We start from the raw sequence: 17,672 nt of genomic DNA on the forward strand, positions 1-17,672 counted from the left end.
TGTTGAGGTTCCTAATCCATGAACATGGTATGTCTTTCTGTTTATTTAATTCTTCTTTAATTTCTTTAATCAGTGTTTTGTAGTTTTTAGCATGTAAGTTCTATGCATGTTTTATTAGGTTTATAACTAGGTATTTAATTTTTAAGAGATTATAAATGGTATTATATTTTAAATTTTGGTTTCCTATAAAGTTACAATTGTCCCATCACGTTGGAAGGCCAAGGTGGGAGGATCACTTGAAGCTGGGAATTCAAGACCAGCTTAGGGAGGCAACAAAGTGAGACCCTGTCTCTCCAAATTTTTTTTTTCAAAATTAGCTTGTGTGGTGACTTGTGTCTGTAGTTCCAGCTACTTGGGAGGCTGAGGTAGGAGGATCGTTTGAGCCCATGTGTCCAGGAGTTAGAAACTGCAGTGAGCTATGATCACACTGCTGCACTCCAAGCTGAAATCAGAGCAAGACCCTGTCTCTAAAAAAAAAAAAAAAATTACAATTGATTTTTATATGTTGATCTTGTATCTTGAAGCCTTGTTGAAGTCACTTATTAGTTCTGGGAATTTTGGTAGTATCCTTAAGATTTCCTACAGAGATCATCATGTCATCTACAAATAGGACATATCTGCAAATAGGAACAGTTTTCTTTCTTTCTTTTCAATCTGTGTGTCTTTTACTTCCTTTTATTGCCTCATTCTGTTGGCTAGAACTTCCAGTATTATGTTAAATAGGAATAATGAGAGTAGACATGCTCATCTTCTTCCTGACCTTAGAGGAAAAACATTCAGACTTGACCATTATGTGTAATTACAAACTTTGCTTGGTGGGTTTTTTAGATCTTTATCAAGTTGAGGAAACTATTTCTAGTTTTCTGAGTGGCTTTTTTTCTGTTTTTTTAAATTGATGCATAATACATACACACATTTTCAGGGTACATTCATATAATTTATAAAGATCAAATTAATGTAGTTGGGCTATCCATCAATTCTGAGTGTTTTTATTATGAATGGGTGTTGACTTTTATTAAATGATTTTTCTGCATCAGTTTTTTGGTTTTGTGATTTTTCTCTTTTTTTTTTTTGAGACGGAGTCTTGCTCTGTCGCCCAGGCTGGAGTACAGTGGCTGGACCTTAGCTCACTGCAAGCTCTGCCTCCCGGGTTTACGCCATTCTCCTGCCTCAGCCTCCCGAGTAGCTGGGACTACAGTCGCCCGCCACCTCGCCCGGCTAGTTTTTTGTATTTTTTTAGTAGAGGCGGGGTTTCACCATGTTAGCCAGGATGGTCTCGATCTCCTGACCTCGTGATCCGCCCGTCTTGGCCTCCCAAAGTGCTGGGATTACAGGCTTGAGCCACCGCGCCCGGCCGGTTTTGTGATTTTTCTTCTTTAGCCTGTTAATATGAGGGGTTACATTGATGGATTCATGAATAATGAACCAGCCTCAGGTATCCCTGTGATAAATTCCACTTGGTCCTAGTGTGTAGTTGTTTTACATGTTGCTGAATTTTACTTACTGTATTTTGTTAAGCGTGTTTACATTTAATTTAAAAAAAAATTTGCCAGGTGTGGTAGTGCACGCCTGTAATCCCAGCTACTCAGGAGGGCTGAGGAGGGAGGATCGCTTGAGCCCAGGAGTTCGAGTCCAGCCTAGGCAACATTAATGAGACCCCCCCATCTCTTAAAAAAAAAAAAAAAGGGCAGGATGTTTACATCTATATTCATGATGGATTTTGGTTTGTAGGTTTCCTTCTTTTTGATACTTTTTGTTTTTGACTGATGATTAAAAGGGAACTACTCAGACAGCGTCCTCTCCCTCTTACTCTCCCAGAGGAAGAAAACAGTTATCAGTGGCGAATGGCAGTTGCAGCAAAGCAACATTAAAAGCCAGATTTATGCTCAGGAGAGACCACTGTGCCTCTTTCTATGGTTTCTAGTGCTCTATTCATTCAGAGAGACCTCTCTAATAATGAATTATAGAAATGATCCCTGGAAGTACAGTCTTTGGTACTGTCTTTGTCTCGTTTTGATATCACATGGAAGACTATGAAACTCTTCATGGAAGATAGTGATGAAGACCACTAAGTCATGGAGTGAATCAGTTGGGGCATAGGAACATCAAAAAGAATCCAGCAGGGCAGCCGGGTGTGGTGGCACATTCCTGTAATCCCAGCGCTTTGAGAGGCTGAGGCGGGTGGATCACTTGAGGTCGAGTTTGAGACCAGCCTGGCCAACGTGGTGAAACCTTCTTACTAAAAAGTACAAAAATTAGCCAGGCATGGTGGTGCACATCCATAATCTCAGCTACTTGAGAGGCTGAGGCATGAGAGTCGCTTGAACCCAGAAGGCGGAGGTTATAATGAGCCAAGATTGCACCACTGCACTCCAGCCTGGACAACAGAGTGAGACTCCGTTTCAAAGAAAAAGAAAAAAAGAATCCAGTGGGGCAAAATAATTCAGGAATTAGTGAAGAGAAATACTGTAGTTTGGCTGTAAATACTGTTTTGAGGTGAATGTAAGGTGGTGTACTGGAGGAGATTCAGTGAGCAATGGGGATGACGCCTAGCTTCATGGGTGGAAGAGTTAGTGTAGTTGGTTTGTAGAGGCTCTTAGTTAATAATGATGTAGTAGGACTGGGATTATATTGACTGTAGAGAAAATATATAAGAGTGCTAGGAAGCCAGCGTGGTGGCAGGCATGAGGTGGGCGGATCACCTGAGGTCAGAAGTTTAAGACCAGCCAGGCCAACATGGCAAAACCCTATCTCTACTAAAATACAAAAATTAGCCAGGTGTGGTGGCGCACACCTGTAATTCCAGCCACTCGGGAGGCTGAGGCAGGAGAATCACTTGAACCTGGGAGGCAGAGGCTGCAGTGAGCCAAGATCACTGCACTCCAGCCTGGGCCACAGAGCCTGACTCCACCTCAAAAAATAAAATAAAATAGAAAAAGAGTATTAGGGAATGAATAGTAGAGGCAGATCCTGGACCTGGAGTTGATGAGACCAGGTGGAAGGATCAGACTTGAGCAGGAAATCGGGTGCCTCTCTCTGGAGCTTCTGGGAAGAAGAGGGATGGGTATGGAGAGAATGGGGTCCTTAGAAGTAATGTGAATGTCTGAGAGTGCCTCACATTTTGCTTGAGCAAAGGGCTATCCCTAGGGCTGAAGGAATAATAGGTCTGCACAGAAATGGAAGCAAGTATTCTCTGCTGACACTCCCCATATGGGTAGTCGTGAGGATGAGTTAGAGCTTTGTTTAGGTCCTCAGGCCACTTTGGGGGTTTAGTTTGCATTTGTTTTTGAGACACACTGATGAGGACCACAAGTGGGGTGATCAGTGTGGAAACTCTTCTTTGAAAAGTCTTCAAAAATGAAAAGTCATTGGAAATTCTTGGAATCAGCTGCTGAGTCTTAATGCTTTCCACCATTGAGCACGAGAGAGGGACTTTGGCTTCATCCTCTGTTGAGGAGTTTGTAATCAGCAGGTCAGACTTAGTCTTCAGACCAATTCTGCACAATCTCTTCCAGAAAATAGGAAGGAACCTTCCCAATGCATTTTATGGTTCTGATACCAGAACAAGACAAGAATCAATTTCCGTCCCTAGCAGAGTCATTCCTCTTCCTTATGCCTCCATTGTGGGACACAGGATGCTGCTCTTCTCATGGGGCTTTCCTGGCACTCAGGGGACCATTTTCTGTTCTTGTTGCAGCTGCAGCCGACTTCGGCAGGTTCAGAGCATCCTGACCCAGAGCAGCAAGTCTCGGCCGGATGGGATCCTGTGCATCCTAGGTCAGTGCTTTTAACAAGGTGGGACTCAGGGCTGGGGCATCTTGGCTTTTTTTGTTCACGGGAAGGTATTAGTAATAGGACCAATGTGAAATAAGCTGTGAGTTAGTGTCCTCCTAGTTCTTGTTCCCCTGAAATTTGTTGCTGTTTTAATGAGGTTAGAGGAGCTATCACTGAGATAGGAAGCCCATTTTTGGAGCTACTTCTTCCTTAAGCCTTTCCTTTAGACTCATATGTATAGCTACCTCCTGCCATGACACGTCCCTTTTGCCCAGAGCCATACTCTGAGACTTCACAGACATCAGGAACTAGGTGATAAATATATACCTGAAGCATTGAGAGATGGTATTGAAGACAGTATTGTTTAATTTCCTTTTTATTTGTCTCTAATTCCGCCCCTCTAGACTGTCAGCTTCATGAGGGTCATTTGCAGGCATGTTCACCACCATACCCCACCATCCAGTACAGTGCTAGACCTTGAGCCTCATAATTGTAAAGGGGTGGGTGTTTGTGGTTCCGCTCACTTGTCCTCTTCTTCATATTATTGGGTTCTTTTCAAGCCACCTTAATCTGCCTTTGTTTGATCCCACATGTTTTGGTAAAGATCTTTTCGAAAGGTGAAGATTTTTTTGACCCCTATTCTTAAGCCAACTGAAAGTATTCCAAGATGAATCCTTTTCAGAAATTAACAGCCTCAGTAATCTGTGCTGTTTGATTATCTCAATTACAAGATGTTGGAATTCAAGTAAGGGTACTTGATGCTGAGACCTGTTTCTTTCACAGAATTGCTTAGCTTGGTTTCTGGCACAAAACTGGTCTGAGCTGCGTCCTTCCGCTTGATCATCAGGGTTTTGCTGAGGAGGGGCAAATTATTGGCTTCTTTGCTCCCCATAGTACAGTACAGCTGATCAGAGCCTCCTTTGCCTTGCAGGAATCGATAGCAGGTACAATGAAGGCTGCAGAGAGCTGGCAAATTATCTTCTATTTGGTTTGTACAATCAGAATACCAGTGATTTTGAGAAAACGGGATTTTCTGAAGAAGTGCTAGATGGTAAGTATATATTGGTAAACTCTGTGTGATAGAAGAGTAAGAGGTTTATTTATTTGGATCCTTATTTTATGGTCTGCTTACAGAAAAAAATTTAAAATAGTCCAAAGCCCCAGTAAATGTTTGCTTTTTAAAGAATGAAAAAGCACAGCATTTTTTCTTTGTTGATATATTTAGTAGCAACAAGTAGTTTTCAGAATATATTTACTAATTCACCTTTAGAGAAACAAACATCAGTGTTTAGCTTTATCTCTTTTTGGCAAAGTACTGGTTTTCCACTTTATTGCCCATTGCCTCTACATGCTAACGGTTCAGATTATATGGTTGTCCTGTGAAAGCACCTTCATCATGAGGTAAGGATGGGCCTGCAGGCAGCTCGTACAAGGAAGACTTCTTGTGGCTTATCATCCGAGGAACAAAGGCTCTTTGTCCTGCTGTCTTTGGGAATTATTTTCTCTGTGACTTTAATTCATGAAGATGCCTGTGACTACAATGCTGTATTTCTGTTTATTTTCCCCCTTCCTTAGCACTGAGACACTCTGCCTGTGTTGATGCTGCTGGGGGCTATTGCCCAGGAGCTATCTCTGATATCACATATTTAGAATCATGTCTTGTATGCCAGATGGGTCAGGAGACACTGGGATAGACAAAATAAAAATGGACAAGAGACATCTCTGTGAGGCAGCTGGGGGAGGCATAAAAACAAACATCTGATGTGAAAGAATATTGCTGTGTGTTTAGTGCAGTAGTTCTGAACTGGAGGCAGTTTTGTCCTGCAGGGAACATTTGGCAATGTCTGAAGACATTTTTGGTTGTCAAAACTGGGTAGGGGATGCCACTGGCATCTAGTAGATAGAGGCCAGAGATGATGCTAAACATCTACAATGCACAGAACAGTCACCCAGAACAAGGAATTCACTGATCTAAACTGTCAGTAGTGCCAAGGTTGAGAAATCCTGGTCTAGTATATATGAAAATTCTTCTCTGGTTAAGTCCTTAGTAGTGTTTATTCTTGTAGACTGATTAAAAGTTTCCTTTTTATTAGGAAGTGCAAAAAGAGTAGACTGAAATTACTCCTTCCATTAAATTTTTTTCAATTCAAATTTGGTTTCCGATTTTGATTACAAAATATTTTTTTCCTTACGTTATACAACATCTGCTGTTTAGAAAAGAGTAATGTTGGCAGCTCATACCAGCCACACATTTTACCGCAGCGGAGATGGCTAAGAACATTACAGTACTGAAATTAAAGAAATAGTTTAAATTCTCAAAGATGTGCTTTTTTGCTTATTTTTGTTTTTATCTTCTTTTCTTTTTGAAACAGAGTCTTGCTCTGTTGCCCAGGCTGGAGTGCAGTGGTGTGATCTTGGCTCACTGCCACCTCCACCTCCTGGGTTCAAGAGATTTCTCTGCCTCAGCCTCCCGAGTAACTGGGATTATAGGCATGCGCCACCACGCTCAGCTAATTTTTGAATTTTTAGTAGAGACAGGGTTTCACCATGTTGTCCAGGCTGGTCTCCAACTTGACCTCAGGTAATCCCACCTCGGCCTCCCACAAAGTGCTGAGTTTATAGCTGTGAGCCACTATGCCTAGCCTGTTTTTATCTTTTTGCCTGGCACAGTGGGTGCTTAGGAAATTAGGATTTTCCTACAAATTAATAAATTTGTTTATACAAGTAGCTGGAAAGCAGAGATCACCAGATTTCTACACTTTGATCTCATATGAGAGGGGAAAAGGCCAACATGAATTTATTTCTAAAAGCAACTTTTATTTATTTATTTATTTTGAGACAAGAGTCTTGCTCTATCACCCAGGCTGGAGTGCAGTGGCATGATCCTGGCTCACTGCAACCTCTGCCTCCTGGTTGAGTCTCCTGCCTCAGCCTCCTGAGTAGCTGGGTTTACAGGCACCCGTCACCATGTCTGGCTAATTTTTGTATTTTTAGTAGGAACAGGATTTCACCATGTTGGCCAGGCTGACCTTGAACTCCTGACCTCAGGTGATCCGCTTGCCTTGGCCTCACAGAGTGTTGGGATGATAGGCATGAGCCACCGCACCAGCCTAAAAGCAACTTTTAAATAGTTTACATATTCATCCCATTCTCATATGCTTTCCTCTTTTACCTGACTGTGAACTCTGTTAAACTTTGGTTCATAGTGATAACACCAGAGTTCTAAGAGATTTGGGGAATGCTTACTTAGGTTTAGTAACTACTGTGTTATGTCTCTTATTGGATTCTAATTCTTTGAGGCATGTTATATTTTACTGTAGAGTATAATACACACCAGAAGCCCTCAGTCTCCAGGTGATATCCAACTCTCATTTCTCTGCAGGTGGTCTACAAATGACTCAGGGAAGGGCTCTTGGAGGGAGTGTGTGAGAAAGACCAGTATGCTGAGAGATGAGAGGGGCCTCCATCCCCCACTTTGCTTCCCTTTGACTCTGGTGCTTACCTAAAGAGTCAATAATGATGAGGCTGCTACATCCTGTGTTCCCTGGAACACCCTGGGCCTTACCAGGCATGGGGCTTAGAGTGGCTTAAAAGGCCAGACCCATGGAGTTTTATTTCAGGAGGCCGCTCAGCTGTATGGTCAGATGTGGTCAGTATTTATTGGGCTTATAAGATGTTTTCATCAGGTGTGGTCTGTTACCCTGTTGGCATTGTCCTACACCTGCTGTGTCAGGTGTTCTCTGCCCCTATGCACGTGCCTTTCTCACCTCTGACAACATCTAGTTTCATCTTGCTAGGAGGCCTAATGGCTCTGGTTTCTGAGGCGCCATAGAATGGGGCCTCTGGTTTTCTTCTGGAAGTATGACTGCCTTTGTCCTCAGTGGTCAAACTGCTTTAATATTCTACCCCATCCCATGGCTCTTCCGTTTACTTAGGTTTACTTGCATTCTTGGGATTGCTTTATTTACTTGACCCACGAGCACTGATGACTATTCCTTAAATCTGTAAGCTGCTGATCTATTTATAGAAGCTCTTTCCACTGGCCTCTACTTCCTTCCTCCTAGTCTTTCCTGCGTACAAATTCACCACTGCACACAATAACTCTTCCTAAAGGGACAAGCAGTATCGTTGGGCCTGCAATTGCCTTAGAGCCAGATGAGCCAACAGCCAAGAGCTTTAGACACTGATATCTGAGGGAGAACTAGTCACTGGCCATATTTGGTGCTGTTTCCCTGCCTCAGTGGCATTAGGCTATGGGGTTTCCATATGGTATTGACCTCTACAGTGAAGTACACAGCCATGTCTGGTGCCATAGATGTGACTATGTGAACACTATGCCTCAGTAGATGGAGGCTGTTCTTTGACTTGTTCTGCAACTGCATTTCCAGACCCAGAGGGCCATGATGGTGGGAGTATTGCTTGGGGACTAGGAAATTCTTGCTGTCAACATTTGAAAGTTCTAAAGTCACTTTGAAGCTGTAAACCAAAAATAAAATTCTAAGCCCTCCTACTAATTGAATGGACCCCCTTGTTGGCCAAGGGCATTCCAAAGTAAACTTGAAAAAAGAGTTCAAGCCAGGATAGGGAGTGGAGGTTGGCAGTGCCTCATTGTGTTCTCTTCCTTTTGGAATTCAGGCATAAATGACCAACATTAACATTAAAACAGAGATCTTGGCCAGGTGCAGTGGCTCACGCCTGAAATCCTAACACTTCGAGAGGCCAAGGTGGCTGGATCACTTGAGCTCGGGAGTTCGAGACCAGCCTGGGCAACATGGCAAAACCCTGTCTGTACAAAAAAATACAAAAATTAGCCAGGCGTGGTGGTGCTCACCTGTAGCCCCAGCTTCTTGTGGGGCTGAGGCAGGAGGATTGCTTCAGCCTGGGAGACAGAGGTTGCAGTGAACCTGTATCATGCCACTGCACTCCAGCCTGGGTGACAGAGTGAAACCCTGTCAAAAAAAAAAAAAAAAAGAAAAGATCTTAAGATTAACCAAATTGCTATTGTATAGCAGTAAGATACATCACGTAACAGATAACAGACCCTGAAAGAAATGTAAGTATTTTATCCTAAAATATATTCCTTTGACATATTTTAAAATGGTGCTGTAAAGCTGTCTCTTGTCGGGGAAATCTACATTATGTAGAGAATCCTTTCCCTTTCCAGGTCTTTTTCTGATCCAGGGGAGATCAACTAAGAGTCTGGTCCCTTTTTAAGTCTGATAAACATTTGCCTTCTATTGTTGCTGAAGCCTGCTACCTGGAGGCTTCACCTGCGTAATAAGAACCTTGGTCTCCACAATCCCTTATCTTAGCCCAGACATTCTGTTGATTCCAGGTCTATATTTATTTTTATTTTTATTTTTATTTTTTGAGACAGAGTCTGGAGTACAGTGGCGCAATCTTGGCTCACTGCAACCTCCGCCTCCCAGATTCAAGTGACTCTCCTGCCTCAGCCTCCTGAGTAGCTGGGATTACAAGTGCCTGCCACCATGCCTGGCTAATTTTTGTATTTTTTTTTTTTTTTGGTAGAGATGGGGTTTCACCATGTTGGTCAGGCTGGTCTCAAACTCCTGACCTTGTGATCCACCTGCCTCAGCCTCCCAAAGTGGTAGGATTACAGGCGTGAGCCACCGCGCCCAGCCCTGATTCCAGGTCTTTAGGTAATAAAACTTAACTCTTTCAACCAATTGCCAATCAAAAAATCTTTGAATCTACCTGTGGCATGAAAGGACCCTTTCACTCCCAACCCCAACTTTCTGGACCAAACCAAATGTACACTTTACATGTGTTGATTGATGTCTGCTGGTAACTTCTGTTTCCCTAAAAAGTCTAAAATCAAGCTGTTATCCAACCACTTTGGGTGCATGTTCTCAGGACCTCCTGAGGCTATGTCATGGGCATGTCCTTAAACTTGACAAAATAAACTTCAAAATTGATTGAGACTTGTCTCAGATACTTTTCAGTTTATAAGGCACAGTGTTTAATTAAATAATTTTCAGTTTAGAGTTTTGTTACATTGTCTCTGAAGGAGTTTCAATGATTTTACTAATTATGGGGGCAGAAAATATCTAAAGGAAATGCTTTTGACAGTCTTGTGTTTTGATTTTGGTTTTTTTTACAGATGTAATTATATTGATTAAATCAGATAGCGTCCATCTGTACTGTAATCCTGTAAACTTTCGCTATCTCTTACCTTACGTGGCACATTGGAGAAATCTGCATTTCCACTGCATGACCGAAAATGAGGTAAGAAGAAAAGAGAAGATAGGCACCCAGAGACACTCTAAGAATATTCTGTAAGGAAAGTGTTGATCTGAAATAGGATCGGCAATCAAATTGCAGAGTGTGATTATACAAAAAAGGTTATCTGTTTGAAGTGGAGAATTTCATATTTCATTTTGAGGCTACCTTATAAATTGTATGCCTGTAGAGTCAAAAGGAGGCTATTCAAATTGGGACCCACTAGTAAGTTTATGAACTTACTTCTTGCCTGCTTCTTCATCACTATGCTGAACCCCATCTCTTAGGGGATTAGTGCCTAGGGACTGCCCTGGGAGATTTTTTTTTTTTTTTTTTGCGGGGTACAGAGTCTCGCTTTGTCGACCAGGCTAGAGTGCAGTGGCACAATCTCGGCCCACTGCAACCTTCTCCTCCCAGGTTCAAGCAATTCTCTTGTCTCAGCCTCCCGAGTAGCTGGGACTACAGGCACCCGGCTAATTTTTTTATTTTTAGTAGAGACGGGGTTTCATTATATTGGTCAGACTAGTCTCAAACTCCTGACCTCGGGTGATCCGCCCACCTCAGCCTCCCAAAGTGCTGGGATTACAGGTGTGAGCCACCATGCCTGGCCCTGTGGGAGAATTTTTTAAGCTTTCTGACATTCCTGTGTTTGAATGTCTTGGTATCTGTTTTTCTTTCCCTTTGGGCCCTTTTCAAGGGTTTGACTGGAAATCAAGTTGGGATTTGAGATTTAGGATTTCATGAAAGTTGTGACCTGATACTGGTCAAGAACACTTCTTCCCATATGAGGTTTTGGCAGATTTTGGGGGGAAAAATTGTTACCTCTTGCATTTGGGTTTCCTGATCCATTTTCAGTTGATTTTCGGGTATAATATAAAATAAGGGAATGACAAGTCTTTCTGACTAGCAAATGAAAAAGATTGGCTTTGGAAACACCTTGGGTGCAGTCCTCTGTAAATGTCATTTGGGACAACTCTGATTGATAAAATGCAGAGAAAATATGGGACTTCATGTGATATCTCTTCAGAGCTTATTTTTCTTTTGATATGTCTCTTTAGTATGAAGATGAGGAAGCTGCAGAAGAATTTAAAATTGCCAGCTTTGTGGACATGGTTCGAGACTGTAGTAGAATTGGCATTCCTTACAGCTCCCAAGGTGAGTATCTGACAGCAAGCCGTCTAGAACCTTGCTTAGATGATGTGTGAATTGAACATCACTACTTTTCCTTTCATTGGAGGCATTCAGCTGAGAAACCCCTTCATCTATTTTTACCAAAGATATCAAGCAGAATTAAGTATGGGGACTTTTCTACATAAGCTTGTATTAATTACTGTGAAGTTTCTGCAGCAACACAGCAGGCTGCCTAAAATCAGGTAGAAGAACTGATACAGAATTTAGCACAAGTGACATGTCTGTATCACTTACTGTACAAAGAGTACAGTATAGATGTGGGGGCATCTTGGTAATAAGAAAGAGGGGTTTTGATAACTTCTAAAAAGATAATGCTGACATGTTTTTAAGTGATGTGTAATATACAGGAGAAAAACGATCAAGTTTAACAGGGCTTATATTGTAACAACAACAAAAAGAAAAAACCTTGCACATTGAAGCTATTGTTACAAGAAAGGAACATTTTTGATTTAGTAGTTTTCCCTTGAGGAAGTTGATTGGCTGTGTTTCTTAAGGGAAAGGAGCCAAATTTGGTTCTGTTAATAATTATTCCCACTGAATGATGCAAGTCAGATGTAATAGACTACTCTTATTTTTTACTTAATTACTCAGGAAACTGGAATGTTACAATATACTGCAGAGAAATCTGAATGTAACTTGTTCATGGTTTGAATTTTCCTTGACTTTCATTTTGTATTTCTAGTTTCAATTTCTAACCATTTTATCTGTTTGAATTTTATTTTGCTAGGTGAGGCCCTGGTGACCACGTGAGAAATGATACCTGTCTAACCATGTTAGATCAGGTTTAGACGGTTGTATTCAGGATGGTATTTGATATGTGTTGTTGTATTTGATTCTTCTAGGTCACTTGCAGATATTTGATATGTTTGTGGTGGAGAAATGGCCAATTGTACAGGCCTTTGCACTTGAGGGCATTGGAGGAGATGGATTTTTTACCATGAAATATGAGGTATGTATGAAAAGCAGTATGCCAGTTTTTGTCTGCCACTGGGCAGTTTTTATGAAGAACCCATGTGGGTGTGCATTATTATGACACCAAAAAGCTGGCGGTTACTTCCCAAGGGCATGGAGCAAGTTAGAAGACTTGAAATGGAAAATAGTTGCTGCTAAACGCTAGTCCCAGACTGAGGTCCTGTGTCCTTTCTTCTTGGAGTTTTCTCCGTCCTTCCTCTCCCTTACCCCATTCTGAGCTAACTGTTGTTCCTGTCTACTCCTGTAGCACCCTAGATTGACTTCTCCTACAGATTTTATGATCCTGTTACTACACATTTGTCACACTTGCACACCAGCCCACCCACCCTGGTCTTTGTACTAGAGGCTCCTTAAGTACAAAAACATAACTTTGTTGTTGTTTGTATGTCAGAAATTTATATAATTTATATAAATTGAGAACTATTCAAGAGCAGTGAAAGGGACAGTGCAGAATTTGGGTAAGGGCAATGTACTAGAGGAATTGAAAGATTAGCTTTTGTGGTGAGAACAGTGTCTTTTGTTTCAGCATTCCTTGCATCTAGAAAATGACCAGTAAATATTTCTTAAGTGAGTCTGGGACAGGGGGTGGTCCAGAGTACAGATTAAGGAAAAATGGCCTGATAGGTTAGCAGCATGACCACGAGTATCCATGTGCCTCCATGGGATCCTCACTGAAATGACCTGCCCAGTACAGGAAACCAGGGAAGGGGAGCATTGTCATGCTAGAAGTGGGAACATCCTGTTAGGGAGAGATTAAGTGGGTCCCTTAGAAGCAAGGCACAGAGCTAATTTCTACCCCTCTGAGAAGTACTGGCATCCCTAGCAGATGACTGGAGGCTTGCCTGGGAGAACCACATCACATCCTCTGAAATGGAGCAGCATGGGCTGTGGGGCTGAAGGGAAGCATACCACTTGGACTCCACTTTTCTTTTTCCAAAATCACAGTATTCTCACATTGACTACAAGTAGCAGAACATCCATAAGGCTGTGGAAGCTGCCCCTACTGGGAATTAATGCTCTGTAACTTAGAAGAGTGGGGGCTTGAAGGGAGGCAGGCCATAGGGTTTAGAGAAGAAACTTAATATTTTTATAATATTAATAATGGTAATATTTATTTTTAATTATATGAACTAGGTCTGAGTACCTACTATATGCCAGGTACTGTTCTAAGCACTTTATGTGAATTGACTGATTTCATTCTTATAGTAACTCTCCGAGGTAGGTCCTATTTTACATCCCCATTTAAGAGTGATTAAATGAATTTCCCAATTTCACACAGCTAGAGAAAGGCAGAGCTGGGGTCAGATCCAGATGGTCTTGTTTCAGAGCCTGTGCTCCTCACCCCTGGGCTGCAGCTAGAATCATATTGGAAAAAGTGCACTGGGAGGCCACATAGTTGTTATAACCCAAATGAGAGAGGTTTTCTGACCTTAAGGTGCGTCACACTGTGAAGTCACGTTCAAAAAGAATGTTATCTCCTTCCAAAAAAAAACCTTTGAAAAGTAATGTCGATCTTTACATTAGGATGGTGTTTTTAGGAAATGGGATGGGCCATGAAGAGGAAATGGTACACATCATAAAGGAAGAGTTACTATAGGTCTTCTCTAGGTCCCTCTCTCCACATCCTACCCTTTTCTGTAGCTGCTCATTTTTATTTTCAGATACTTCCTTTTGCCTCCATCTCATTCTACCCCACCTCAGTCTTCTTCTTTCCCCTGCCCTTCCAAGTACTTTGAGGTGTGGAGCAGTTTGGCCTATAGATGTGCTCTGCCAGTACCCTCTCTACTCCACTCTGATGGCCTGATGACTGCCTGAGTCAGAAAGGCTCTTACCTCCTTTGCAGGCTAAGAGAAGGAGAGCTATACTTATAGCTTAATTTTTAAAACTTGTGTTTTATTATATGGCCATACCCAGAAGAAAGTCATTAGCCCAGATAAGTTTTGTTCCTCATGTGGTAGGTGCCAGCATGAGAAAGAAAGCCAAGCCCAGACACAGCTTTTACTTGGCATTTATGCTGGGCCAAACTGAGTCATCGATACAGATAATTATTTCTTCCTGGGAAGCGGTACAGGGAAGTTCCTCTGCTAAGGCATTTTCTGCATGTAACTTCCTTCTTCTTACTCTCCCACTGCTGGAACTGTGATCTGGTAATGTAAATTTACATCAACCTCCCACAGGGGAGGATCCTAATAGCAAACTTCTAAATAATGAGTAACCAGTGAGCATTCATTCATCTGTTTATGGACAAATAGATCTTCATATTGAAAGCGGGAATAAGAATTAGGAAAAGGGTCAACAAAATGTAAGAAAGAGATCACAACATATTAGATGCAGGGATAGATCAGCATGCTTTTAAAAAAGATTTTCTTCAAGGAACAAAATAAATAATTGAGAAAATGTCTCTTTTTGGTACTTTTCAGGAACAAAATTTTTTTAAAAAATGAGATCTATCAATGAGTTGAGCAGTCAATTAAAAAGGGAGACGGAGGACATATAAGAAAAGATTGTAAGAAGTCTCAGAATTTATTAGTAGAATGAAAACTTGCATTAAAAAATAGATATCAAATTTAATACCCTTAAAAAATTTAATCAGTTGACACACTTGAAAAGCTTTTCCAGAATACAGAAGAAGGGGCCAAGTAGATTAAATCAATGGGGAAGATGATGATGAAATGGAGAATAGAGAATGGAAATTGGTGATATTGAAAGGAAAGAATTAAATTGAAGGTTGTTATGTAATAGTCTGTACCTCCCTCTACCACTCTCCTCTCCCCTCAAGTGACAGGCAACCAGGCATTTGCAGATGCCACCTCCACCCTAGGAAAAACAAAGAACAGATTTGGGTGGAGGTTCTGTAAAAAAACTGAGAAGGACCTGGTGAGTGGCTCACACTTGTAATCAAGCCTAGCAGTTTGGGAGGCCAAGGCGGGAGGATCACTTGAGGGCAGGAGTTCAAGACCAGCCTGGCAACAAAAAGTTTTTAAAAATTAGTTGGGCACGGTTGGGCGTGGTGGCTCATGCGTGTAATCCCAGCACTTTAGGAGGCGGAGGTGGGTGGATCACGAGGTCAAGAGATGAAGACCATCTTGGCCAACATGGTGAAACCTCATCTCTACTAAAAATACAAAAATTAGCTGGGCGTGGTAGCAGGCACCCGTTATCCCAGCTACTCAGGAGGCTGAGGCAGGAGAATTACTTGAACCCAGGAGGCAGAGGTTGCAGTGAGCCAAGTTTGTGCCACTGCACTCCAGCCTGGGTGACAGTGTGAGACTCCATCTCAAAAAAAAAAAAAAAAAAAAAAAAAAATTAGCTGGGCACAGTGGCATGTGCCTACAGTTCCATCTACTTGGGAGGCTGAGGCCAGAGGATAGCTTGAGCCCTGGAGCTCCAGGCTGCAGTGGGCTGATTGAACTACTGCACTCCAGCCTGAGCAACAAAGTGAGACCCTGTCTCAAAATAAATAAATAAAAATTAAATAAATAAACTGAAAGGCAAGATGAAACAAAAAGATTTCATTGGCTAGTGTAATTTTTGCTTCCTGAGAGTAAAGCTGTTCACATTTTGGCATGTAGAATATAAGGGGATGGAGACCCAGTAATAGAACCTCTGCTCATCAGTTATCAGGAACATACAACTTCCAGTTAACCTTTTCATTGCCTCGTTTCAAAGTATGAATAGGAAGCCAAAGATCACCAGACATTTGATTAAACAGCAATAACTCAAAACGAAAAAGATCAAGTTTTTTTTAAAAAACACCATTCATTAAGACCCAAAGATAATTTAAGGTATAGAAGAAAACTTAAGACATAAAACCCCTTTTGGATGCCCAGAAAAATGTAAGATTTTACAACCATAGAACAAGTGAATGTTGTAATAACTGAATGTATAGAAAATACGAGCTCTAGAAAATCATAATTGATGAAATCAATAGAGGGGTGGAAGATAAGGTTAGGAAACTCTTTAGAAAGGTAGAATAAAAACATCATGGATATAGAAAATATGAGAAAAAACTTAAAAGACTTTAACTTTAAAAGTTAACTTTAGGCCGGGCTCGGTGGCTCACACCTGTAATCCCAGCACTTTGGGAGACCAAGGTGGGCGGATCACCTGAGGTCAGGAGTTCAAGAGCAGTCTGGTCAACACGGCGAGACCCCGTCTCTACTAACAATAGAAAAATAGCCAGGTATGGTGGCACATGCCTGTAGTCCCAGCTACCCGGGAGGCTGAGGCAGGAGAATTGCTCAAACCCAGGAAGTGGAGGTTGCAGTGAGCTGAGATCGCACCACTACACTCCAACCTGGGTGACAGAATGAGACGCCATCTCAAAAAAAATAAAAAACGTTAACCTTAAATGTTAAAAGACCGATCTAAGAATTCTAATATCCAATGAGTAGAATTTCTAGAAAGAGGAGGCAAGGATACCATAAGGGAAGAAATCTTTTTAAAAAATAAACATTTCCAATCATAAAGAGAAATAAAAGCTTTTAAATTAAATCACTTAAGTATGAATGGGAAATGGGAAGAGGAAAAAAAAACCTTAATCTGTCCGTGACATTTCAGACACTTTAAGGATAAAAGAAAATCTTTTGTTTTTTTTGAGATGGAGTTTCACTCTTGTTGCCCAGGCCAGAGTGCAATGACACGATCTTGGCTCACTGCAACCTCTGCCTCCCGGGTTCAAATGATTCTTCTGCCACAGCCTCCCAAGAAGCTGGGATTACAAGCATGCACCACCATGCCTGGCTGATTTTGTATTTTTAGTAGAAATGGGATTTCACCATATTGGCCAGGGTGGTCCCAAACTCCTGACCTCAGGTAATCCGCCTGCCTCAGCTTCCAAAAGTGCTGGGATTACAGGCATGAGCCACCTGTACCCAGCCTGGATGAAAGAATATCTTTAAAAGCTTCCAGGAAGGTGGTCAGTAAGGTTGGCCAAAAAATAAAGAAAAAAGCTTCCTGCAAGAAAAAAACAAGTCACCCACCACAAAACAACAAAAACTGGTTCCCAAACCAACAAAAACCCCACGAAAACAAAAACACAGCCACAAACAAAATATATGAAACAATGGTCTTCAAGAAACTAGGCATCAGGCAGTGAGGAATCCTGATTCCCTGAGTGATGGAAACAATCAAGGTGAGCCCCGTGATGGTACTAGCTTATTACTTTGAGAAAGTTTGCAGACACAGCATAGAGAAGAGAGTACCCAGGTGAAGCCCAGTGCACCCCCTGAGTTAGGAGATGCAGCTGGGAGTCTCGGGAGACCAAAGCAGTTAGAGTACTAAAGAAGAAAGAACCATCCAAAGATTCCCCTTTCCCTAGTCAGTACTCAGCAGAGTATTGATCAGTGTTGTCATGTATGTGGTAACTACTCAAGGTCAAGAGAAACCTATCTGAAAGGATTCGAGGATAGTGCCTGATATGTGTGTTCAGGGCTGATAACAGTGCCTGTTTTCACCAGTTAGACTGGAAAAACACATACAGGCCTATCTTAATT

The 17,672-nt window shown here is 41.8% G+C and overlaps 1 protein-coding gene across 2 annotated transcripts in view; it reads left to right on the forward strand.

Moving 5' to 3' along the window:
• Positions 1–3,696: 3,696 nt before the first annotated feature.
• Positions 3,697–17,672, forward strand: part of LOC105512741 (chromosome unknown open reading frame, human C20orf194) — a 150,329-nt gene continuing 136,353 nt past the window's right edge. The window contains exons 1-5 of one of the 2 annotated variants that reach the window (XM_011943311.1): positions 3,697–3,777; positions 4,706–4,825; positions 9,896–10,020; positions 11,073–11,169; positions 12,048–12,154. In XM_011943311.1, coding sequence (XP_011798701.1) covers positions 10,006–10,020; positions 11,073–11,169; positions 12,048–12,154 — 219 coding nt within the window. In that variant the 5' untranslated portion in view covers positions 3,697–3,777; positions 4,706–4,825; positions 9,896–10,005. Of the gene's footprint in view, positions 3,778–4,705; positions 4,826–9,895; positions 10,021–11,072; positions 11,170–12,047; positions 12,155–17,672 lie in introns of those variants that run through there. The other variant, XM_011943313.1, reaches the window with a different exon arrangement.

This window comes from Colobus angolensis, unplaced genomic scaffold, assembly GCF_000951035.1.
Source record: "Colobus angolensis palliatus isolate OR3802 unplaced genomic scaffold, Cang.pa_1.0 Scaffold219, whole genome shotgun sequence".
Lineage (NCBI taxonomy): Eukaryota > Metazoa > Chordata > Mammalia > Primates > Cercopithecidae > Colobus > Colobus angolensis.